Source organism: Eretmochelys imbricata, chromosome 4, assembly GCF_965152235.1.
Source record: "Eretmochelys imbricata isolate rEreImb1 chromosome 4, rEreImb1.hap1, whole genome shotgun sequence".
In the NCBI taxonomy this organism is placed as follows: domain Eukaryota; kingdom Metazoa; phylum Chordata; order Testudines; family Cheloniidae; genus Eretmochelys; species Eretmochelys imbricata.
The window spans coordinates 139000309-139027795 of NC_135575.1; the positions used below are offsets into that span (position 1 = coordinate 139000309).

The 27487-nt window shown below is 37.7% G+C and overlaps 1 protein-coding gene across 2 annotated transcripts in view; it reads right to left on the reverse strand.

The window, feature by feature from the left end:
- Positions 1-3605: 3605 nt before the first annotated feature.
- The window catches only part of DNAAF9 (dynein axonemal assembly factor 9), a 136828-nt gene continuing 112946 nt past the window's right edge, over positions 3606-27487 (reverse strand). For both annotated transcript variants that reach the window (XM_077816038.1, XM_077816037.1), the window contains exons 30-37: positions 19775-19910; positions 18833-18919; positions 17433-17539; positions 16606-16680; positions 16195-16397; positions 13571-13636; positions 10265-10358; positions 3606-7775 (exon numbers count right to left, since the gene is read on the reverse strand). In XM_077816038.1, the coding sequence (XP_077672164.1) occupies positions 7663-7775; positions 10265-10358; positions 13571-13636; positions 16195-16397; positions 16606-16680; positions 17433-17539; positions 18833-18919; positions 19775-19910 (881 nt within the window). In that variant the 3' untranslated portion in view covers positions 3606-7662. The remainder of the gene's footprint in view (positions 7776-10264; positions 10359-13570; positions 13637-16194; positions 16398-16605; positions 16681-17432; positions 17540-18832; positions 18920-19774; positions 19911-27487) is intronic.

The window sequence follows — 27487 nt, forward strand, 5'->3', positions numbered from 1 at the left end:
CCCTTTGAAAGGAAAATGTGACACAAACATTGGGTTGCAGCCTTTCTAGAAATCTTCCAGATGGCTTGACAGTTGCCAAGGTTTATATCCTTTTATACATTCAGGCTTCCAAACCTTTAAAGATGAAGCTTGAACAAGGATTATTTTTTAAACCGTTAACCCCTTGATGCCAAGGATCCCGAAATCCAGCACAACACCAAAAGCATCTTGTTAAATCATGCACCAGCACATTCTGGATTAAAACAATTTTCCATACTTTCTCAATAAAGCATTTCTCCTTGCATGGAATTTTCCTTGCAATCTGGTTAAGACAATTTCACATTTCATCTAAAGCCACGTACGGTTCGACCTCAGATTAAAGCATACATGCTAAATAAAAATGCTGGGTAAATCCAAGCGGCAAAAACTAAATGGAGCAAAAGGGAGGCAAGTGGGACAATACAACTTGCTAACGGAGGGCTAAAATGTAATTAAAGCATACAGCATCAAAACACTGTCTAAATAGACATTCAAAAGATGACTCTGCAAGGCCTAAACAAATGCAATGAATGAAACAACCTTGACTTGATCCTCCTTTATGAATGGCTTAGGTTGACTGTTCAAATCCAATTAAGAAGTGACTATGTGGCAAGATAAAAATCATAGGAGTGTTAACTTACCAGCATTTTCTATCTAAAGGCCTGGTCTCTGGCGGAAAACCTCCTATTGACTCAACTTCTACTGGACCTAGTACAAAGGTCCCAACTTTAAACACGTACCTAAGCGTTTGTCAGATCAGGGACTAAGTTCTTTATAGCATTTCTGAAAAGAGCAGCAAAATTTCTGGAGACTGAGGTCTAATATTTAAAAGGTAACAGTCCGGTGGTGGATTCTGGCTAAACTCTTGGTCTGGTTGGTAGAAACTAAGGGGCAAAAATTGCCCATTATACAAAAAAGCTAACGAAAACTCCCTCCCTCCCCCCCCCCCCCCGATTTCAGTACAGCACAGCAAGGCCAAGGCCAACTGCACATACCCAGCAGCACTGTAAAATGGGCTAAGAAAGGGTAGACTTAAAAAAGAGAAATGACTACCGTGCTTTCAAATGTGACCTGTTTAGCTGCAGAAAATTCCTGATCATCAATTTAATGTTATATTTTGAGTGGTATTGAGGAAGCATTGGACATTGGGCACAGAAACTTACCTTTGACTTGAAATTCAGGGATGAGGACAGGCAGATTGCTACATCGCCTCAGGGAAGATTGCTCAAGGGGAAAACAATCCATCTTGCTTTAAAAATCAACTTAAATTTCACTTGATAGCAGGTGGTGAGCTAAGATTACTGTCTACTATGCAAAACATGCTCCTTTTATTGTTATTTTGGTTTTTCCCAACCCCTGCCTATCCCCTACCCCTATTTCATTCATTTATTGTTTTGTCATAGATCTCTGGGGCAGGGAGTTTCTTGTTTGCATAAATTACTATCAGTGAGTTGATTTGAATGGATAATGTAACATGCTGTACATCCACCATGGATCAGTGTTCATTTTAAAGAGGTGGACATAAGAATTTTTAGTAAAAAATAAATAAATAAAAATTAGGTTAAGAAAATGACAAATAAAGAAGAATATAGTTTGGTAAGGAAGCAATACTGTAATCCAGCCGGTCAATAGCTAATGGGATAATTTTTTTTTAAATAATGAGCAGCTGGTTTTCATTTAAAAACACTGGCTTTTCCCAGTCTAATTGGTTTGAGATGCGTCTCTTCACTAGTGTTTTTTTGTTTTGTTCCTTTATAGCTTGCTCTCTCATCCAGTTGTTCTCTGCAGTGAGTGAGTGAGCGAGCAAGCGAGCATGGCTGTAACCCTAGCTATAGACAGGGCAGAGACTGGCTATCCAGAGCTGAGCCAAGGAAGCTAGTTGTTTTCAGTCTAATATTGTTGGACATGCATATGTTTTTTTCAATGTTTACAAAAAGGTGTACCCAAAACACACTTCTTTGGTGAAAGCTTTTTCACATATGGCTCACAATTTCCCCCAGATGGGATAGGGGTGTTCAGATATTCAGGCTCAGCTTCTCTTTCTATGTAGTAGTTCAGCATTATGTAGAAAAAGCGGGGAAAGAAAAGGTATAAAACTTTTAAATACAGACGGGGGGAGGGAGGGCAGCTTTTCTTTCTCTTAAGAGGGAGAAGCAGATTTTCAGGTTTTTCAGTTCTGGAAGACTGGATGCAAAATATAGTCTGTTTCTCTCAGGTTAACAATGAAAACGGCCTTTTCCTTAGCTCTGTTGGTCATTTGAGGAGCCCATATAAAGGAGAGCAGGATGAGCATACTACAGCTAGTTCTTCCAAAGCACACCCTATAGTGAGTGCTATCAACACCTCGTAGATTCCCAGGCTAGAAGGGACCACTACGATCATCTAGTCAGACCTTCCGTATAACAGACCAGAACTTCCCCAAAATAATTCCTAGAGCATAATGAATCTTAAGCATCAAATTAATACAATTAAAAAAATAGTGCATAAAGTTAATGATTTATATCAAATAGGAAATAAAGTTGCTGGAAAAGATAGTGAGCATATGGAATAAAGATATTGCTGAATATATCAAACAGTTCTGAATTTAAAGGAAATGTCAAATTCAATTACTTTTACATAGGCTTGGAAGGATTAGATTTTTAATCAGTAGATGTCGATAAATGTCAATTTCACTACACACAGATGAAAAAATATTTCCATTGATAATCAAAGGCCAAAGAAAGAAAAATGCTGCTTGAGAAATTATTAGAGTTTGATTTAAGGATACTTACTTTGTATATTTGGACATGTGATGTTGACTGTGTGTGTCTGAACAGTTAGAGTGATTGAATCTCAGTACCTAGGTCATAAAATAATTGTGTGAGCCCTCCCCAGTTTCCTGCAACTGTGAAAATTTGAATAGATACAAATTGAAAAAAACTACTTAATAACAAACACTGACATTATCCATCAAAATTATCAAAAACACGTACTAAAAGCCTATTTTTACATAAAACCAGTTGCTCAAAAAGTGGTCCTTCCTCTTACTTACATGAATAAAAGGAACAGGATTTAGCCATTATCCAGTGTGTGCATAAAAATGTAAACACTTTCGCCTACAACTAAGTCCATTAACAACATTCTGAGATGAACATTAGTCGATAATTGATTTTGCTTTAAAAATTAGTAAAATCAATTTTGCTGTTGAGACTTGCAATACGATTTCTTGCTTTCAAAGAGTAAGTGGCCATAATTCTTTTTACAAGTGTGCAACTGGTTAAAATCAAGCCTTGAGTAGTTACAACAAACAAAAATCACTTCCTTGAGCTTTACCCAACTAGTTAAGAGACTTACCATATGGTCTGATATAAACCAGCAGCTTTATATGATGGTTTTGCTTGACAGAGATCACTTACCATGAAGATTTTAAGTGTACACAGAGAGCTTTAGTTACAAGTGATCTCGTGGCATTTTGTTTCCTGTTTTAGTTAACTGTCTAACACACCTAATTATATGTAGCCTTAATTTAAAAAGTGACTGCTGAGAGCCTCAAAAATATAGCTTAAATAACCTTGAACTTGTTCAATTTGTCAAAGAATCAAATGAAAGACAACAGATGGATATACTTTATTGGTTCTTAGCATGACATCGGAATTACAGTTGTAAAAAATCACACAAACTGCAGGTATAAACATGTAAAACAATACAAAAATAAATGGAAAGGTAATTTTATATATTTACTGAATCGAGTTGTGTAATAAATACAATAATAAGCAAAAAAGCTTCAATCACACAATTCAGTTTAACTGAAGTTACAGTAGTGTTTGTAAATACAAGTTTTAACTTAACAAGTTGCAAATATTAAAGCATTGAAAACTAGTATAAAAGTGAATTTTGGCACATTGTAAAGTGAGATTTGTTATATTAGTATTTGACAATTATGTAAAAATGAAGCAGTTTCTCACTAGCCTTTTGAGGTACATTTTTAACAATCTAAAATTAGATTAACAACGTTGTTCTAACAACTCACAGTTTACAATTTACTATACTAGTTACAATTTTCCCTTTTAAGAATACCAAACAAGGTATTCCAGAGCTTATATCTGTGCAAATTCAGAAAAATCTCATTATAAAACTTATTAGGGAACTTAATTGCAACTTAAATCCTCCCTGCAATCATTTTTGCTAAATAATAATACAAAATGTGTAAAAACTGGAATACCAAATTCCACAGCTTTATAAAGAAATAATCCTAGGTCACAGCTCAGTTCAAGTTGCAAGTGTTCCCTTGCTAAGTTTGTCACATTTTCCACCCCCCTATAACTTCAGCAACTTCTGACCAACACTCATTCTCTGTGAGAAAAAAACACAAGCTGCTAACGTTAAGGTCAGCAAAGCATATAAACCCTTTGAGGACTCTTAGCACTTCATCACAATACCAGAAATGCCTGGACACAAAGTTACTGTTATCCATTTTCATTATACAGTAAAAAGACAGTATAATGGCACTTTTTACTTATTTGAACATTTGCAGCTTATCGAGAGATAGTGCTTTTTTTGTTTTACAATAGCTAAAAATTTCAAAAACTAGATATTTATGATTAACCCAATTCTTATCTCAACTTCAAAAAATAAAACCCAGATTACCCTACAGTTAGGGTTCAGCATGGTATATACATCTCTGACAGGAATACAAAAATGACGATTTTCCCCCCTTAAAAAAAAGGGGGGCTGCTGACTGTTGGAAGCAAAATGAATCAGCAACTGCTATAAAACATCAGCGGCATCAAGTATTTATACATTTTAGTCCTCAAAGAGTTTTTTTAAAAAACGATTTAACCATATGTGCTAATATTCTTCACTAGGTTAATTTTAAGTCCTTTCACCAAAACCGTTTCTCCTTTAAAAAAAAGGGTGCAAGCAATACAACCCATGACGTCCACTCCCATAATTCGCTTAGTGCATCAATGGCGCCATATGCAAGGCACTGCTATGTTTAAAGGATAGTATTGTCACAGTTTCACTATTTCGGTAATTTTTTAAAAATCACAGTTAAACATTAAAAGCTGAGGTAATCAAATTATTTCAATACCAAAATATATTAATTGAAATAGTACCAGTATGGTGAAAGGTCTTCATCATATTACACAGTTATTGTTACCACTCAGCATGCAGTACAGCATATAGTATCTATACTATGCCTTTGTTGTGGTGAACTCTTCTGATTCAGGCTTTAAAAACAGCTTGATTTGTGCAGCAATAATCCCAATTTAATATGTTTATTATTTCCTGTTTTGGTCACAGGGCATCTCGGTTTTAATTAGCTTATTATATACTAAACCTAGATGAATCAGCCCATCGATATTTATTTTCAAGAGCTACACAAATTAGCGTTCTTAAAGAGAGTTCAGCAGAGTATAAGCTACAATATCTTCATCTATCAATTGCACTTAAAACCTACTCCATTACTGATTTCCAAGTTGAGACAAAGTGTCAACAAAGTGCCATTTGTCTCAGCTCCTGGTATTTTATGTCTGACATTACATAGTCATACAGCTATTCTAGATATATGGCTTTTGCAGATTAGACAATTTAGGCTAAAAAGGAGCAAACAGTGTTTACGCTAAGTTATATTGGCAAAGAATTATTCTATTGTCTAAATGCCCCTTTTGTTGCAATATTACCTACAGAATTTTATATTTTCACAACGCTGTTTTAATACATAGTTTCCAAAGCCAATTTTACTTCGTTTCTAAACACTGACAACACCCCAGAAATCAACTGTTAACTACGTTTACCTACCAGGCACTAAACATATTAAAAGACTAAAGTGTAGCCATGCATAGATAATTCTCGAGCCTTATTATGATGCTCTATACCTGTAATATGGGTTGCCCCAGACAGCATACAAAACTTGGAACTAAATTGCTGGCTTTTACTGTGCTTTATAAGGAAAACATTTCTATCCTATTCAAGTCCTGTGGTGTGCAAGATAATGCCTAAATTCTGAAAGCTTTTAACATCTAGCATGAAAAAAAAAAAAAAAAAAAAACTATCTAAGCAGCAGCCTTACAAACATTTAAATCCTAATCTGCACCACCTGGAATTCAAAATCTGTACTTTCTTACAGAATCTGTATACCCTAATGATCACAGTACAGGCAGCTCACTGAGGTTAGCTAGTAGTGATGTATACTAAAATTTTATCTAAAGTGTTCCAATTTTTATGGTCTAATTGAAATTTCAGCCATTTAAGATTCCAAATATAAAGGATTTATTTCCTAACTAAGGCATCAAATTTCTATGTAAACTTGCACTTGACTGTAGGAGTTCAATATCGTTTTCCTTTCTTAACAACAGAGCTTATGAATACAAGTTAGGCTTCATTATTATAATCATACTATACGGAATTATTCCTTCAATAAATTCTTATTGCATCAAATACATCTGATCAACAGAAAGGTCACAGATGCACTAAAAGCTGATCCTTATCTGTTCCTGAGGCAAAGGAGTATGCAAGTTAAAATGTTCAGCCATGGTTGGTTTCCACAAAACTAATTTCCAAACACACAGTGAGCTACAGTAAGCTGTTTTTCAAGGTAACAAGCCCTACAATAAAGTCAGGCAGTAGCCTGCAGGTTAGCCACTTCAGAATCTTGGCCAGCACTCTACGCAGTCATATTCAAAATAATTCTTGTTTAATTTAGAGGACAAGGTGCCATCATTCTCACTATAATATCAGCTTGAAAAAAAACAAACAGGCAAAAAAAAAAAAATCAAACCCAGTGTTTCAATTCTGTGGAAGGCTATGGCACACTGACTCTCCTAAAAGCTTGAGAAATAAAGTACTTCAAGTACTATTCTGTATTTCTGTACTGTTCTTTTTTACCTTTGAAAAACATATCAAAGTAGACAAATAACTCATCTCTTCAGCCAAAAGATACCTCGCTCATCCCCAGATGATTTGCTCAGATGTGGGCGCTAAAGGAAAATATACAAGATAACCCTTTTACTCTCAAGCAATGGCAGGTCATAGGTTACGCCACTCTGCCTGTAATGCATTCTGCATGATAACGATAGTATCGCAGGAGAAAATGAGCCATTGAGAGCAGCAGTATCAGATCAGGTGATCAGAGCTTTTCAAGTGTTCCCCCATTTCTCGCTTTAGGAACACACTCAAACTCTCATACTGAAATACTACAGGGCATAACAAGTGTTGGCCACTTTTTCATTTATGGACACTTGTGTACATTCTGTACAGGAAGTTTGATAGGACTTTGAAAGAAATGAGCTCCAGGTTTTTGATTATCTGTACCACAGACCAATTTCACTGCTCATACACAAGGCTATTAGGACATACAGTTTTGTTTTGAACATGTAATATTTCCACCGCTAATCAGAGAAATTCCAGGTGATACTTTTTATGATCTGGAATTAAGGTGAAGTGGATGTGAACCAGACTGTACAAACAACTAAGTAGTTACCAGATTAAAATGCCAGCTTTACAGGAATGAAGTTTCATTTTAAACCTGCTGAAACCTAACATTTTACTTTTCATTTTCTTGTTAACCAGCAAGGCTGCCAGCATTTTTCGGTTACTGATAGTCAGATGACAGTTTAGAAATCCACAATGTTTATGTGCATTTAATACCACGAACATGCATGCTTATGTCTTCTGCTCAAAGAGGTCATGATATTCTTGTTCTTCTAGCTCTCTGTTGTACTTCTCAATTTCTCTGTTAGCTTCTTCCAAGTAGTCATTCATGAATTGGTCCATTACTGATGTCAAAATACTAAGGAAAAGTATTCACCCAAATAAAAATGTGCGTTAGAATCAGAACAGGTTGGACTAACTAAGCAACTGAACTCGTTAGCTCTGCATATTAACAGGATGAATTTTCCTCTGTGGGCAACAATGCAATGTATTAGCATATCCTGGAGTCAGAACGGATTACCAGTACTCCTCCTCAAAGAGGCTGTAAGAGTTACATAGGTAACTTTCTTAAACTCAATAGGAAAAAATAATAAGGGCTGTGACATATACCAGCAGGGCAGGTAAGTGACAGTAAGGATATCTCCAGGACATCCAGTCTCTGCCCCATCCGTTGCTTCTCTAAAATCATCCCAAGCTTCAATCTGATGTCCCTGGGGAAAGTTCTGTTAACAAAATCAGGATTCCTATCACCAGCTGCTCTTTCAATCTGGCTTTTAAATGTACTCTAAAAAAAATGTAGACCCATCCCACAGTATCTAGACTCTGGAAGTATGTATCATTTGTACTGAATTTCATTTAGGAGGGGAGAGTAAATGAGAAAGAGGGTATTATTCCTGTTATTAGACTGTTTTAATGGCTGTGAAAGGGTGGTTGATGCTGTGGTACATTAATTTGGGATAGTCTCATCTATTACTTGGTCTTGCATATCAGAATTACATGAATTTGATTAAGTAGGTTAATATTTATGGCCAAGGTTTAGCATATGTGCTGCTTTGTTCTCCCTTAACTTTACCAAATGACTATGGTTAGGGAATGCATCCAAGAAGGGAAGAGAGGTCCGATGATTTAAGAATTAAAATTAAGTGCCACAGAAGTTGTGGAAGGACAGGTCAGCCCTCTTGCTCAAAGAAGAACTGAAGTATCCACCTGCAGCTTTCCAAGTAAATTACAATCAATCAGTTACTGAAGATCAAGAAATAATAAAAACAAAAGTGAGAACATAAAAGCAGACTTGAGGTAAGTTCTTTGTGGCGGAGATGGTCTTTTTGTTCAGTACCAAATGCAATGGGGTACTGGTTCCTAGGCACTGCAATAATACAAATAAATAATAGTTTAGAGAGAATCTTAGGACAAAAATATTACAAAATGTGATGGACACATGAGGAATTGTACAGTGGGGGGTCTGTTAATAGGACTCCAGAGTTATGGCCAAATATTGAGACATATGGCAATACACCAATTCAGGAAAAAAGTAATCAGTGATATTCAGGAAAGAAAATTTAAAAAAAAAAAACCCTTTGATCTTTGTATACTTTATTTCGTCCTGACAAGGAACAAATTCTGCTGATTTAAGATCGCTAATTTCAGAGTTCAATGTATGCTCCCCATAGCTGGTTGCTCATATCAAGTAAAGGGTGCAGAACCCAAGCAAGGGTTTTTAAATAACAAAGAGAGTGCAGCCGTATTTTAATTCACAAGTAAATACTGGAGGATAATCACGCACATGCTTCTGATTTTGTGTGCACACTCTGAAGACAGTGATTAGTTGGTATGCACGGGAGGTTTTTGCACATCAATCAGGCTAGAAGGTTTTTTACATTAATGAAACTTCAATATCCAAGGAACAAGAATATCCAGAGATCTTGCTGTCTTTTTATTTGGTTTCTCTAAGTATATATTCTTTTTGTGACTCATTATCTTGAAAGGTAGTTAAAGGATTATTTGGTTTAAATTGAGATTTTTTTTTGTATAGTATGCTTCTGATTATCTGAAAATCGCAGAGGACACAGATTTTGTTTGGATAATCAGGAGTTTGGATAATTTAGAGGGCAGGAGTGGCAGTGAAGGGAGCCCTCTGTAGCTCATTGCCCCGTTCACTCACTCCCATGACACCAGGACTACCCTCTTGATTGTTGCAAGCAAAAGGGGTGTGGGTGGGGAGGAGAGGAGAGGAAGGCTGCTGTCCTCATGGGGCAAAGAGGAGACTTCTGGCCATTACTCCGATCTGCCCCAACAGGACCTTGCACATGCAGGGATCAGGTGTCACCAGCCCTGCAGCTCTGTTGCCATGGCTCCACTCACTCAGTCCCACGACAGGAGGGCTGCACAAGGTTTCCTGAGCTACTGCAAAGGCCATTCAGCAACAGGGTGGCCTCCACCAGAGCCGGGGGTCTCTGCTCTATCATCTGAACCTCCACATTATCCTCATGCAGAGCATGGAGACAAGGGAGTGATTCGGATAACAGGGTTTTTGAAAAATCAGGGTTATACTGTACTTGATTTTCTATATGATCTAATGACCTATGGTTTGTTCAATTCAGCTTCTTACACGGTGACTGTAGGAGTGATCTATTAATGTTAGAGCCTGATATGGCAAATGGTCATATGCTGATTTAAAACATCAAAACCCTTCACTTTGCATGATCACCAGCTAGTCAGCTGGCTCTTTTAGGGATAATGTTCTGCCTCAGTATTCCATACATCAGCTTTGTCTAAATCTGCAGCATACTTTCTACAAAAATACTCATGAATTTAAATACATATTAAAGGATACGTGGATGGTAATCCATCTTGTCCCCAAAGAAATTCACAAACTGTGTTCCATTGTAAAAGTAACCAGCTGGAAGTGGATCCAAGTGGCGCTTCACCTGCATTCAAAGGCAAATACTGTCCCATTAGACTGTCAGTAGCTCTAAATGTCTAAAACATGGTTATGTAAGTCTATGCAGTTAAACAGAAGGGGGATGCCTCTTTCGAGAAACTTACCAACCCAGTACAAAAGTGCTTGACCTTTTGTTTAAATGAGTAGTCACTTTGCAAAACAGGCTTAAATACTGACATGATTGCAGTATCTTTAGCTGTTACCTTATAATTTAATTTTCTACTAGGAAAATTGAGGAAAAAACAAAACGTTTATTGTCCTCTCAGTTGTAAAAGAGGACCCCAAGGGCTTGTCTAGACTAGGATAAAAGGTATACTCTTAAAACTTTGTTAGCTAAAACAATGTAACACTAGTTTGGAAACAGCAAGTTAGCCCAGCCCTGTTTTAGTTAATATAATTTAAAAATACGCCTTTTATCCTAGTCTGAACAAGCCATTAATGTTAACTGATACAGGGCTACCTTCTTGTGTCTGCAGACAAACCCCTCAAGAGACATGGACTGGCCCTCTTCATCTCAGTCTAGAATAGATTAATAGTTTCCAAGGCCAGAAGGGACCACTATGGTCATTGAGTCTGACCTTGTGTATAACAGGCCACAGAACTTCCCCAAAATGATTCCTAGAGCGTATGTTTTCGAAAAACATCCAGTTGATTTAAAAATTGTCAGTGATGGAGAATCCATCATGAGTCTTGGTAAATCTTCCAGCCATTGGATCAATGTATATGTTTCTCTGCTAGATTCAAGAGCCTATTATTAAATATTTGCTCCCCATGTAGATACTTATAGACTGTACTCAAGTCACCCATAACCTTCTTTTTGTAAAGCTAAATAGATTGAGCTCTTTGCAACTCACTATAAAGCATTTTTTTCAATCCTTGAATCATTCTCATGGCTCTTCTTTGAACCCTCTCCAATTTATCTACAACCTTCTGTACTGTGGACACCAAAACTGCAAATACTGAACACGGTTGTACCAGTGCCAAATACAGAGGTAAAAATAACCTCTTTACTTCCACTTGAGATTCCCCTGTTTATATATCCCAGGGTCACATTAGCTCTTTTGGCCACAACATCACATTGGGAGCGCATTTCAGCTGATTATCCACTATGACCCCTATATCTTTTTTAGAGTTACTGTTTCCCAGTATAGAGTCCCCCATCATGTCGGTGTGGCCTACATTCTTTGTTCCTTGATGTAGATATTTACATTTAGCCATATGAAAATGTATATTGTTTGCTCGTGCACAGTTTACCAAGCAATCCAGATAGCTCCATATCAGTGACATGTCCTCGTCATTATTTACCACTACCCTAAATCTGTATCATCTGCAAACTTTTTCAGTGATGCCTATGTTTTCTTCCACATCACTAATAAAAGAGAGCCAAAACTGATCCCTGCGGCACCTCCCTGGAACCATACCCACTGGATAACTTTTCCCCATTTACAATTACACTGAGACCTATCAGTTAGCCATCTTTTAATCCATTTAATATGTGCCATATTAGTTCTAGGTCATTCTAGGTTTTTAATCAAAATGTCATGTCTGTCAAAGCCTTACAGAAGTCTCAGTGTATTATGTCAACACTATGACCTTTCTCAGTCAAACCTGTGATCTCAAAGAAGAGATCAAGTTAGACATAGCCTATTTTCCATAAACCCATGTTGATTTGAATTGATTAAATTACCCTCTAATCCTTTATTAATTGAGACTCTACATCTAAATGCCAAGGTGCTTACATCACTCCTGTCCCCATAATACCTGAACATCTCTGACTGTATCTCCGTGATTGCCTAAGAAATGTGGGAACACTCATTGCACAAGCAACTATAAATACTCTGTACATCAGTCCTCATTTCATTTAAGAAAATGGTGGCATGAGCACTAATTCCTTAAGCAACAAAAGTGGGGTAAGGAGTGTAGTCACAATCATTGTAGTATAATGTACTGTAATTGTCCTTATTTGAAGAACAGAGAATGCTTTAAAAATACATTAAAATATGTCTTAACTACTTAAAGAACTAAGAAACAGGTTGCTTCATGGAGGTAGCCTTATAATAAAGGTAGTTGTGGGGTTGCTTTTGGATGGTCTCTTATGACAGGTTTCCTAAGGCGGCCTGTTGCATAGATTTCACTGCGTTTCAAACTAATTTTGAAACATATTCAGACCTTGGTAATGTGAAGCTTTTATCAAACAATTTGTTTAATTAAATTTAAAATTGATATATTTTGAAATAAAGGCACATCCTAATGACGTGCAACTTAACAGCTTTGCACCCTGTGACATTTTCCAGACTGACTCTCCACAAAGATCTCCTGCAACTATCCATATATTTGTTGTGAGGACAAATAATCAAAATAAGCCTTCATTAAAATGCAAGAAGAGTATAGGCTAAAAAATGCTGAATAGCTTGCCGTGTAACTACAAGTACTAGTAGTTTCCCGTATCAGATCATTAAATCCATTTTCTTTCCTGCTTTTTATTAACTAGAGATACATGGTTCTATTCCAGATGCATTACTACTTCAAGATATATACTGAAGAGCAAGAGCAATCTAAGATTGAGGCACTAAGTGCTTATGATTATAAGGATCTTTTTCCAGTCCTATGACATGACCAGATGCTTCCTTGACAAACTTCACATTTCATACAGGAGGTTTTAGTGTTTAATCACCTTCTATTCCAACAGGAAGCCACAGAGCAACTTGTAAATACTCCTGGTTTGTCTAAAAACAGACTGTACCAACAGCAAGACCAGCAAAGGACAGCTTAAGAATAGCAGCTGCAGGGGCAGACGAATATAGTGTCCACAGAAAGAACTATCTTAAATGAGTTTATTTTTGCCTCTCACATGTAGATGACAGCATAGATGAGCAAACAGTATGTATCTATATAGCTACCAAGAATTAAAGGAAATACATCCATCACTATTCTGAAAATGGGATTATTACTATGATGTGATAATCCAATTCCATAATAGAGTTTTGGAAGTGGGAGCATGGGGCTATTTGGAAACGAATGCTTACACAGCACTCCCACCACTTATCTGGAAGCTTAACAGCATCAGGAAAAATAGTTTTGAATGTATCAAGTCAGAAACTTAGAACACAGTTCTTGCTATAGCCTTCTATCATATAAATGTGCACTTAAGGAAGTGAGGATCAAAACAAAGCCTTGATGCTAATGGCTTGTACTTACATGAATGTTTTTGATCTCCTGCGGGGTCAGCATTCCTCTGGTTTTCAAGGCTTTCCTCTGAGGTTTCTATACATAGATTCAGATACCAAAAATACATTTAATGCTCATGGCAACATCACACTATGGTATAATTAAGGTACCAAAAAAACAACAACAAAAGAGCAAACAACCAGAAAAGTAAAACTACCGAGTTCTCGCAAATATGAAAAAGGTAGCAATCGGTAAACAAAGATAATTGTGGTTTCAGAGTAACAGCCATGTTAGTCTGTATTCACAAAAAGAAAAGGAGTACTTGTGGCACCTTAGAGACTAACCAATTTATTTGAGCATGAGCTTTCGTGAGCTACAGCTCACTTCATCGGACGCATACCGTGGATGCACACCGCATCCGATGAAGTGAGCTGTAGCTCACGAAAGCTCATGCTCAAATAAATTGGTTAGTCTCTAAGGTGCCACAAGTACTCCTTTTCTTTTTTTAAAGATAATTGTGCTTAATCCTAACACAGGGTATTTTTAAAAAATGGATATGAATGCAAATAAGTGGACATGGTTATTAAATTGCATTGTTTACTTAAGGCACTCTAGATTCAATTTTTACAAATACAAACGTAAAAAACAAGAATCTTATACAAATGTGTTTTAGTTAACAGAACAGAACAAAAATTCTGAAGGTATTTTAACGAGACTAGTTAAATAAGCTATTGTAAAAAACAAAAAAATGACATAAGAGGCAGAACAATCAAGTTTTTAGACTTAATAAAGAGACCTATACCTCACTTCTTTAGGCAATATGCAGAAACTGAAATACTAAGTTATTTAAAACCCCTGAATCAGTCTCTACTGTTGATGTTGCAGGGGATGAGAAGGCACTTTCATTATAAATTCCATTTACAGGAGGTTTGGAAATTTTTGAGAGCGCTACTGGTTGGGTTAAAATCTTTCATGTTTGCTCTCAGTCCAAAGATTATGCTTTTATTTTCAAGGTCTGATTGAATTCAGTTCAATCATTGCTGAGTTAGCTGAAGAAGAGGAGTGTTTTTCACCCTTGGAGAAATGTGCTTATTTTTAAAAACGTCCAATCTTCCATGAACTTAGTTCTCAGAACAGATAAATGCCATTGGCATGTAAGAAGCAGCATGATTTAGAAATAACATGTGTGTACATACAGCATGTACATTTCCCACTTAAAAAGAAAACACACCCCATGCTGGAGGAACAAAAATAGCATGGCATGAGAACAGGGCTGGAAGCCAGAAACTCTCGAGTTCTAATTCTGGCTCTGATAAGGACTCCCCTCTGATTTCTGGAGAGTCTCAACTTCTCAGCCTACGCTGCATTCCAAGATGCTACACATACGAATTTATAGTTGTAGAAAAGATTGTCATTTATTATATCAGAGAAATCATGACCATCTAATTAAAGATTGTACCAAAACATTTATGGACAAGGAGCTCGAGTTAATACAATGTATACAATCATAATTTTAATAGTTCCTGGCTCAAGTGCTGAACTGTGCAAATTTAATGTTCTCAGTTTTTGTATGGAGTTTTCTTAAAAAAAAAAAAAAAAAAAAAAGAATTGAAAGAGATACACTCGCCAGTACTGTGGAACTGATTGGAAAGCACTGTAACATCTTTTCCCATACTCCTCAGGAGCTCAGACTGGTCACAGCCTCTAAAAAGCCTACAGAAGCACTGACTGCAGTCCCTATAAATATCTCACAGACAAGACACTCTTGTCCATCTTACAAAAGTGCATGCACCCAACCCTTTACTCTTCACGATGTGGCTATGTTAGCCACACACACGTACACATTTTGGACTTACTTAACAGACCACTTCACAAACTTAGAAAAAAAAATGTACCGCCAAACTGAACGTATGATTTTCAAGATCATGTAAATCAAAACCAGCTTTCACCTGAACACAGGTTATTTCCATGCTATATTTAAACTTTCTTTTCACAGCAGCAGTTTGCAAAATGTTTTAAAAACAGGAAGAAAACACATCCCCTCCCACCAAAAAAATTGTCTCATGATGAAAGATAGCTGAATAGTTTTTGCTCAAAACTTTTTCTTGTTTTTTTTTTTTTTTTAAATCTTTACCGTCAAGCACAGACCAAGCCTAGAAAATGTAATGCCCAAAATTTGAGCAACTGAGACCAGAAGGGAGGAATGGAAACAGTTATACACTAACTACAGTGGTTACTGCCGCTCATTATCATTACACCCAAGTGCAGGTTCCACACACTGAATTGTCTGAGCTTCAACAGCTCTGGACCCTACCCATATGCAGGGCAACCATGTCTCAGTCCAAGTCTTCTTGGATTTGGACATACTCAATTTGCTATGGAGTATTCTGGAGGAAAGAGTTCTCACCGTGATTATGCTGTGACATGCTTTAAAAACAAAGTTCGAATTACAGGTGGCACCAGTGATCCTTTTCAGCCATCTTGTTGAAAAGATCATTTCTAATGGTAGAATCATGTGTGCTCTATACAGTGCATAGTTAACCAGTTTCCAGTCTACTTTAACAATAAGAACATTAAAACACTCAAATTTCATTTTGGATTTTTAAATGAGGCAACACAGAAAAAAATCAACAGTTATAAGTGCGTCTGCAAACCTGCTTTGCAGTTTGTCTGAGCCAGTCTTTTATATCCTCTTCCTTAAGAGAGCAGCCAATGAATACAAGGAAGTACTCCTGCTGACTGCTGCGATCTCTGTTATCATTTCTTGAATCAGGAGGAGTAGGCCCCTCCTGAACAGGCACAAGGCTTAATGAATTAGATGATGTATTATGACAGACTTCTATCATCTTATCAGAATCTACCAAAAAGAGAACACATTTTCTTTAAACACTGGGCTGGTATAGCTGACTTACCTCAGTTATTTTAACAGGTAGCACATGTGCATAGATGCGTATAGTTCCTTTACAAACCAAACTACTACAAATTATATATTTTAGTATTCTGGGAGTAGGTGAAAACAACAAGTGTAATCTCAAGACCATGCATACAAAGTACACTCCAGTTACCTGAAAACTTAACTTTGCCCAAAATGTGGTATATGTTTCCAGAAAAAGGACTTGACTTAACTGATGACTTAATTGCTGTATGAAATAAAAATAAAAACAGGTTATTAAACTTATTTTTCCTCTTCCCTGGTGCAGCTCATTCAGCACAGATCACTTTGGCTACCAGTGGAAGGTTAGAGTCCCAATCTCTAAATAACCCACTTCACACTATTTGCTATGCTACGTCCCTTGAAGCCCACACTACTTGTAACTTCTCTTCCCTACGCGGGAGAAAAGGATGTATACTCGAAGGGTACTTATAATAAAAAAGTATCCCTCCCACATAATTGACTCTTAGTGTGGAGAGAAAGAAGATTCTCAGAAAAACAATTTTTAAAGTGACAGAAGGAAAGACATTATTTCTACTCTAAAAGCACATTTTCACTCTAGAAGTGGTCTGATTTTGTAATCATTGCAAGAAATTATATATAAAGTTGCAAGGTAGCTATACTTTAACACAAGAAAACAGAAGAAAAAAGTGTTTATTTCAACTTAGAAAAAGCTTCTAAGTATTGAAGTGTATGGGATAATTACCCTCAAGTGGTTTGACTGCACATTAAAATGTTAGATTTAATATTAAAAGCTTACACTTATTTAAACAAGGTCATGAGTCTTTAAGTTTCCAGAATAGACAAAAAAGTCAAAATACACAGCATATGAAGAACTTTGAGGAGAAATTATTTTCTAGATAAAAATTTCACATCATTCATGATTAGCATAGCACAGGGTCTCCTTAACTAAACACCCACAATATTTTAAATCTTAAAGTCACCAAAATCCATTTTTACCTTTACATTTGGTCACAAATCGTGTTTTTTCCAGAGGACGGCTAAACCACACACAGATCTGAACCATTGGTGGGAAGACAGAACCAGCTCCAAACTTACCATCATACCTTTTTAACAAAAAAGGGAAATCAACTTTATTTTCCAAAGATATTTTTGATTTCGTTTCCCCAGACTTCATGTGAGCAATCAAAGTTCCTGTAAGTGTCCATTATCATGCTTTATCTGCTTTTTATCTAATAGGTTTCTAAAAATGAAGAATATTTGTTATTTTAACAACAGAGGAGCTCTCATGAAGAGATTGCTAAATTCATTGCTTGTAAGAAGAGAAATACAAACGGTAAACAAGGTAAGAATTAGAATCATACAATTTCAGGGTTGTAAGAGACCTCAGGAGGTCATCTAGTCCAATCCCCTGCTCAAAGCAGCACCAACACCAACTATTATATATGTAATTTTGTATCACGACTGATATCAGGAACCGCTTCTATGAAGTTCCTGCTGTTAGCACTTTTTCCCCCCTAGGTGCACTACATTAAGAGACAGAATCCCAGCATCAAGAGGTTTGAAACAGTTTTTTCTCCAACCCAATCCTCTTCCCTTTGGAGCGATATGGGATCTAAAAGAAGCCTTACCCTTACTCCATGATGGTTTATTTAAGAAACCTCTTTCAAACCCAGTTTGGAGTCAAGGTGTAATTAATTCTGAACAAGAAGCTGTTCTGGACTGACCAGGTATGTTGGTTTAAGGGCTGCACACTATGCCTCTAATACTCTAAATGTAACTAGAAAACAATTGGTCAGGATTTGGGACTGGTGCCAGGTTGGCAGTTCTGGAGAACAAAGTCTTCTATTTGCCACACAGATACAGCACAGACAGCAGCAGCAACATACCATCCCCAGCAACGTGTTGCAACCCTGAACTGTAGAAGATACCACTAGGTGTTAGAACAGAGTTCTGTTTCCATGTATTTTCTGTCCTTGGCCTCCGCCGAGGCTGCCAATCAAGAAGGCTGATGTTTCACTGGGGATAACTGTGTGCTCGTAACTGAAACGATACCACTAGATCATTTAATTTAGGCTGAACAGATGTCAGACTGAATTTACTTCAAGTCAGTACTGACCTACTCCTCTTATTCTCACAGGGCTAGCTCTTGCTCTCATTGAAACAGCAACTTTGCCACCCATTTAAATGGCAACAGAAGAGGATCCTAAGTAGGCAAAAGATGGCACTAGTGGATCTAAAACACTACTCACAGGCTCTTAAAAAAAAAAAAAGACATTTACAAAGTCATTGGTCCACAGGTATGAATTGTCTTGAAAATATAAGCTAGTGGGGGCTTCTAAAATCCTTCATGTTAATTAAAAAATGCTTTTTTATTATTTCTCAACTAAGATACTTGCCAGCCAGGATACATTAAATATCGAGCTCTCATCATCGGAGGATTTGAAAAACTGCTTTCAGAGAGAATAAGCTCAATATCCTCATTCCTATTAAAAAGATAAAATATTGAGATTTTTAATTTACAGAACACAGTAACAATAGCCATTTATCTGTAAACCATTTATATAAATTAGGATGTGCTAGTCACATTGCAGTAAAATAACGTTTACTATTTATGGTAAATTAGAAGTTTTTGTTTAAAAAGAAAGGAATTCTCTACTCAACTAATTTTCTATTTGCAACTAGGATACAAGTAAATATACTAAATAAAATATATAACACAGCAAAAAAGCCCTTATAAGAACTTCATCGGATCCTCAATTCAACTTTTACTGATATTGAGTACGACTTACTCATTGACTTTGGTCCCATTAAAGTTGAGTGGGTTTACTCATCCATGCCACTCAATGTGCGTAGAGGTTGCACAATTGGTCTCTAATGGAACAAATATTAACATAAACCTACAATCTGTAGAAAGAGAATCTTACCTGCACTGCTGTATAAAGTAAAACCTAACATGAAAATTACTCTGCAAATGACAAGCTACACCCATTTTAAACCTTAACTTTTCCTAAATCATACTGTATTATTTGTAGCTTATGGTCATTTAATGTATTCCTTTGACACTTAAATCCTTCGTGAATCATGCTGTATCAGAACATCTGGTTGAAGTGTAGATGACATTCTTAAAATGCCAAAATTCCAAGAACAGATGAGGTATCCTGTTATCAAAGAAGTAATCACTAAGAAAAATAAGCATTTTTCTAGTTTATGTACGAAGTCCACTTTCTGTTTATAGGTGAAAGTCAAAGATGGTCAGCTTTTCTTGTAAGAGAGTGTTTTCCATTTTTAGAACAGCAACTTGAAAATCGCAAAGAACTGGAAACTTCAGCCAGTATTACCTAGTTACGAGGCCATTTTCTGCCAAGATAAATGAAACAGCAGGATTTGCTGCTCGTATGAGGCTCTGTAGTTGTACAAGGAGTGGGTGTCTCTGCTCTGTAGCATGACTTGTGAAGACCACATTGCTCACCAGCCCTGCATGAAGAAATTGGGGAACAGTTCACTCAAATAATGTCTGCAATGGTGGAGAACAATAACAAACATATGCTGGTTAAGTAGTATAGCAAAAACATTTTTCCAGGTTGTAACTGTTGACCAGTATATGCTGGCTAGCATATACATAAATACACTGCTCCATGTGTATGAAGAAGCACCAATAACATTAAGCACAAATATTTTAACAGTGATACAAACTAAACTGGCCTATACCATAATCCTGTTCACTTTATCCTAAGTATCTCACTTAATTTGCTGAAGTAAATATCTGGCATAAGCAGATAGAACAAATTTAATCTTGATTTTGACCAGTTTCCTATGTCTTAGTACAAGCTAGTGAAGTACCTTCACAGACCAGTATCTGGAATGCTAGTATATAAAACTAAGATAAAGAAGGACCTGAACAACTAGTTAGGGAACTGGGACAAACCAGTGGGTTGGAATTTAGTGACATGTAAAGAGATGTGTAACCTGTAAAAAAAAACATCATAAAAATAACACCAGGTGAAATGTACAACTTTGGGACCGCCCCTCCTGTATAAAGTGAATATAATGTCATTGCATGAGAGAGTTTCCTGGAGACTGGTGTCATAGATAGAACCTTTTCCCTATGCAATATTATTATTGGCTGAGAACAATAAACCTGACTGACACTGGTTATTTCGCCTTTTGAATATATTTCATAACGAATCCAAGTATTGTCAAGCAATTGACTACTCAGTTTATCAAAAGTAATTTATATTTGTTTGCATCTCACCCCAATAAGTAAAGCTTATTACAAATGAGAAAATCTAAAGCGGACAGCATTTTGAGCAAGTTATGTGGAATAATCAACAGATTTAATTATTCCGAATTATTAAACATTTATATTGCAGTATCTTCTAGGGGCCAAGGAGGCGGTGGTGGGGGGGGGAAGCGTTGTCAGTTGCGTCAGGCATTATATAAATATATAGAAAATAAGTCCCTGAACTCCAACAATCTTACAAGCTGAAAGAGACATGACATGACATAGGTTGCAGTTAGAAAGAGGGGAATAGTGTATTTAGCAAATAAGATTATTCCAGTTTGGGGCCCCCGCCCCAGAAGCACTTCAGCATGCGCTTAACTTTACTGACTTGTGTGAAGTTATGCACGTAAGTAAGCATTTGTTTGTGAATATTTAGTTTACAGTCCAACTAGAATACAGTCATTTGATACTCAAAAAGGAGAGAAGGTTAGAGGAGAAAAAGCTCTGTTCTTAAAGGGAGAGTAACCATTGCTAGGTATTTCCACCTTAGAGAAGCCAATTAATAACTGGATAACAAAATTAAGTCATAGCAAAGCTACTAATGCCATCATGCAGCTTATATTTTATTGTTACACGTCTCAAAACACACTGAGTACCAATATTCCTCATTGGTCTTACAAGCGGTTAAAAAAATCACAACTTTAAAAATATTCACCCCTTTGCAGTGACGGTCTTTAGTGGAAAAAGTTTTGGAGGAACAAGGCAGAAAGTGATACATAACCAGTGTTCCCCATCAATGTTCAGAGATATTGTTAGTCTCCTATACTACATAAAATTGAGGGTTTCAAAACCAAATCACTTAAAGAACATTACTCTGTGAAAGATATTGTATCCTAGTCATTCTGACTTGGAATTGTGGAGTTCTAATCTCAGGTTTCTTACTGACTGTATGGCCCTGAGCAGCTTTTACTCAGCTTCCCCATCTGTAAAATTGGGATATTTACCTTCCTCACAATGAAGCTCTGGGGCTCAATCTTGTGAAGTGCTCTGAAGACAAAGAATTGATACTACTTTTGATGCAGCAAAGGAAAGGCTTACTTCCATGAGAAATTTCAAAGAGATCTATCATCCCCTATACAAGCAACAGCGCTAGTCCACACCAGTTCTCCTCAGCCAGGGGTACATGTACCCCTGGGGGTACACAGAGGTTTTCCAGGGGGTACATCAATTCATCTAGATAGTTGCCTACTATCAGGAGGATGTAGGGGTAGGAATCAACCTTTGGACTCCTGTACTCAGGAACTCTTAAAACACTGAAATTACTGGTATGGTGCAGCTCTACAGTTGCAGGGGGAGATTTTTCTAAAGACAACTCTTCCTCCGGCAACAGGCAGCAGGAATCCTTCAGATTTTTAAAGATCAAGTGGTATCACTGAACAGAAGCCAAGTTTGATCAGTCAGCGCAAGAACCAATTTAAAATAAATAAAAGGGAAGGAAAAAGCCAATATAATAAAATTGGACTTAAAGAAAAATGAACATTTAAGCGTCATGACAAGCTCAATACACATACGTCTGTCATACCATTTTAGAGCTGAGACTTCGGACAGTCAGACAATTGTCACTTTTAGAGACAAAAATAGAAAATATTTTTCCTTTCTATTTTCAAAACTGTTCTTTTCGACACCCAGTTTGCATTCCACTCCATAATAGTTCCACAAGATGACATAAATGAGGATAACAGCTGGAAAAATACTAGTGGGGCACCTAACTTCCTTGAGTCTAACCTTGGAGAAAAGTAACAGACTTCAGCTGGTGCTTCCATAAAGAGAAATTCCCTCTTTAAAATCACAAGGCTATCTGTTCTCCCAGACTTAGGGCTAAACAACAGCTACAATTTTCATCTACAGGAACCGTCCTGGATTTGAATACAGAAGATGCCCTTTTACACCTGGTGAACAAGTACAGCATGGAGACAAATTACAAGTTAAATGGGAACCAGCTGCTGTTGTTGCAAATGCCTTCTGAAGAGAATCAGAAATAAAGTACTAGCTTCTATCGCCAATAAGCCTTGGGCACCAGAACCAGTTTTATTAATGGAAAGCATGTTGGCTGGAATATTGGTGTTATCCTCCTTCTCTTTTCTTAAAGTACCACAGGAACCGTTAATTTCTGAGCAGAATTACACTGAAGAAACTTCTGTCTAATACCTCACCCAAGGGATGGCGGAGCACAGGGTGCAAGATCCCTAGTAACTCCCAGGCTGTAGTACTGAGCTTGAAAATTCCCCCATGTCCCGAGACCAATTTATAAACTATTTCAGGTATTTCCCCTATGCCATGGACACTAACATGAGACAAAATAGAGGGTACTTGCAAGAGAAAACCATTTAAGGTAGAAATACTTATGGTGGGAGGTACTGTAAAGGTCAGAATTGGGCCTTCTAATACCTTTATCTTATGAGGTTCTTAGACTAATTTCAGAAGCATCTTCATTGTCAGATACTGAAACTGGGATTGAGAGGCTGAACAGCAAGCACAGAGCAATTCAAACAAACTCAGAGACACACTTACAAGTTCCGATGTGGATCACACAGATGACCTGAAAGGTAAGAAGTATGCCCAACAACAACTACAACTTGGTTTGTAAGGGCACATGTTGGATATTTTCTTTTAAAAAAATTTCCCCATTTAATTGGCGCCACCAAATGGATAGCCTGCATATGGCTGCTTTACATTACTAGTTCATAATTTTGACTGAAAACAAATGAACCATATATTTAGCTTCCTATTGTGTGTAAGTGACAGCACAATAGATGTGCACCTCAACCCAGCATTACAGACAACTACCATCAGGATTGAAAAGAATGAAAAAATAGGCAAGGATTAAAAACAAAATTAAAAAGAAACAGGCAAGGAGGCAATGGTTAAAATGGTATCAGCCAAACCAGAAACAGGAAGCAAATACACTATGCATTAATAAAGAAGATGAGAAAAGAAGTCTCCTCATAATGCTTTCTCCTTTCCCCAACTCCCGCATTTGCCTATTTAGAATTACTTCTATGGCAGTGACCGTCTCATATTTGTCTGTACAATCCCATGAAGATCCAGGGAGCTACAGACACAATTGTTTCCGCTCTGTGGAGCTTACAAATTAAGGGTCTACTCATGCAGGCACATATACCAGTATCTTTACCCATGGAAGTAAGTATTTACAAAATTAGGCCCTATATTAAACTGGCAGACCACAAAGTTGAGATGAAGGAGACAAAGCCAGGGAGGAGGTGAAGCGGGGGCGGGGGTTTGTGAAATGAAAACTAGGAGATGGTTAAATACACAATTTCACTCCTTAACGATTTTGACCTTTTAGTATTTGAATCACCCCTTCCCCTCCCTCTTCTGTTTCTAAAATCTGTGTTTCCAAAAGGGCTTCGGTTTGTTTACTCCCTTTATTTATACACCTGCCTAACCAATGAGGTTATCAGGAATGTGCACAGCTCTGAGAATAGCGCGTTAGATAATGAAGTTCAGAAACAGCAGGGGAAACTCAAAAACCTATGCTTCACAGTGATAATGATTCCGTTTTGTCCTCAGCAAAAAAAAATAGCAGCTTTAAACAAAATGGATATCTAGGATGTTAGAAGATGATATCTGGAGCATTCCTTGTCCATGCAGAAGAGAGATTACCTAGACTGAACTGTTGCAGAGAACAATTTGGAAGCAAAAGGGGATTGCAGAAGTGTATGGAGGGAATGGATGGAGACTAGCAAAAAAGACTGAAAAGCTAACAGCAAAGGAATTTCAGAAGTAGGAAGCCTGCCAAACAATCAGTAGGGCCACTGGATGATCAAGGCGCTAAAGGAGCACTCAGGGAAGACATAGCCATTGCGGAGAAACTAAATCAATTCTTTGCATCAGATTTCACGGCACAGGATGTGAGAGAGATTCCCATATCTGAGCCATTCTTTTTAGGTGACAAATCTGAGGAATTGTCCCAGACTGAGCTCTCATTAGAGGTGGTTTGGAACAAATTGTTAAATTAAACAGTAAAATGTCACCAGGACCAGATGCTATTTACCCAGGAGTTCTGAAGGAACTGAAATATGAAATTGCAGAAATATTAAGTATGGTATATAACTTATCACTTAAATCACCTTCAGTACCAGATGAGTGGAGGATACCTACGGTAACACCAATTTTTAAAAAAGGGCTCCAGGGGTGATCCTGGCAATTACAGGCCAGTAAGACTAACTTCAGTACCAGTCAAACTGGTTGAAATTATAGCATAGTAAAGAAGAGAATTATCAGACACATAGATGTACACAATTTGTTGGGGGAAGAGTCAACATGGTTTTTGTAAATGGAAATCATGCCCCATCAATCCATTAGAATTCATTGAGGAGGTCAACAAGCATGCGGACATGGGCGATCTAGTGGATATAGTGTACTTGCACTTTCAGAAATCCTTTGACAAGGTCCCTCACCAAACGCTTTGAAGCTAAGTAAGAAGTCATAGAAGAGGGAAGGTCCTTCTCATGGATCAGTAATTGGTTAAAAGACAGGAAACAGAGGGTAGGAATAAATGGTCAGTTTTCAGAATGGAGAGAGGTAAATAGTGGTATCCCCCAGGGATCCATACTAGGACCAGTGCTGTTCAACATATTGGGAAAAAGTTCCTCCTCTGCCTTGGTGGGTCCTGCGCTTATTGGTGGATTTGCTCACCTCAGAGATTCACAGCAGCCCTCAGTTTGGCCACTTTTGCCAGTGGCTCAAACCTGCCATTCACTCAACTAACCTCATCACTGGCCAGCATGGGGAAAAGGAGGAGAACAATCCCCGCCGTCTCTGCTGACCCACCGAGTGGGTCAGGGGACAGGCCAGAGACCTTCCCCTCTGGTGGGACCCACAGTCCAGGTCAACTCCTCTTATATCAAATAGGGAGATGGGGAGAATGGAGGGAACCCGGGCTCGCCCTCTACTCCGGATTCCAGCCCAGGGCCCTGTGGATTGCAGCTGTCTACAGTGTCTCCTGTAATAGCTACAACTCCCTGGGCTACTTCCCCATAGCCTCCTCCCAGCACCTGCTTTATCCTCACCACAGGACCTTCCTCCTGATGTCTGATAACGCTTGTACTCCTCAGTCCTCCAGCAGTATGCCTTCTCAATCTCAGCTCCTTGCTCCCAGCTCCTCGCGCGTACCTCACTAACTGAAATAAAGTCCTTTTTAAACCAGGTGCCCAGATTAGCTTGCATGTTCTAACTGATTCTAGCAGCTTCTTAATTGGCTCCAGGTGTCCTAATTAGCCTATCTTAATTGGTTCCAGCAACTTCCTGATTGTTCTGGAACAGCCCATTATCTTACTCAGGTGTCATAAATATAAAGGGAAGGGTAACCACCTTTCTGTATACAGTGCTATAAAATCTCTCCTGGCCAGAGGCAACATCCTGTTACCTGTAAAGGGTTAAGAAGCTCAGCTAACCTGGCTGGCACCTGACCCAAAGGACCAATAAGGGGACAAGATACTTTCAAATCTTGTGGGGGGAAGGCTTTTGTTTATGCTCTTTGTTTATGTGGTTGTTCTCTTGGGACAGAGAGGCCAGACAGAAATCCATCTTCTCCAACCCATCCTAATCCAAGTTTCCAATATTGCAACCAGTATAGGTAAGCCAGGCAAGGCGGATTAGTTTATCTTTTGTTTTATGTGAATTTTCCCTGTGTTAAGAGGGAGGTTTATTCCTGTTTTCTGTAACGTTTAAGGTTTTGCCCAGAAGGGAATCCTCTGTGTTTTGAACCTAAATACACTGTAAATTATTTTCCATCCTGATTTTAAAGAGATGATTTTTACCTTTCTTTCTTTTTTTTTTTTTTTTTTTTTTTTTTAAAATAAAACACTTCTTTTAAAAAACCTGACTGATTTTTCCATTGTGCCAAAATCCAGTGGTTTGGGTCTCTGATGATTTTGTAACCAATTGGTAAGGATATTATTCTCAAGCCTCCCCAGGAAAGGGGGTGTGTAGGGCTTGGGGGGATATTTTGGGGGAAGATGTCTCCAAGTGATCTCTTTCCCTGTTCTTTTTTTAAAATGCTTGGTAGTGGCAGCATACTGTTCAAGGACAAGGCAAAGTGTGTACCTTGGGGAAGTTTTTAACCTAAACTGGTAAGAATAAGCTTAGGGGGTCTTTCATGTGGGTCCCCACATCTGTATCCTAGAGTTTGGAGTGGGGAAGGAATCCTGACAGGGGAAAGGAACATGCTTAATCTGGGGCTAATATATCTACTTTCTATCACACTCCTGTAGCCATCTAGCCTGACCCTGTCACAATATTCATAAATGATCTGGAAAAAAGGGGTGAACAGTGAGGTAGCAAAGTTTGCAGAGGATACAAAAATTACCCAATAGAGTTAAGGCTGAAGCTGACTGTGAAGAATTACAAAGGGATACCACAAAACGGCAGATGAATTTCAATGTTGATAGATGCAAAGTAACGAACATTGGAAAACATAATCCCAACTATACATACAAAATGATGGACTCTAAATTAGTGTGACCACTCAAGAAAGATCTTGGAGTCACTGTCGATAGTTCTCTGAAAACATCCACTCAACGTGCAAAGATAGTCAAGAAAGCTAACAATGTTATGAACCATTAGGAAAGTGATAGATAAGACAAAAAATATCAATGCCACTACATAAATCAATGGTACATCCACACCATAAATACTGCATGCAGTTCTGGTCACTCCATCTCAAAAAATATTAGAATTGAAAAAGGTACAGAGAAGGGCAACAAAAATAAATTACAGTGTATGAAACAGCTTCCATATAAGGAGA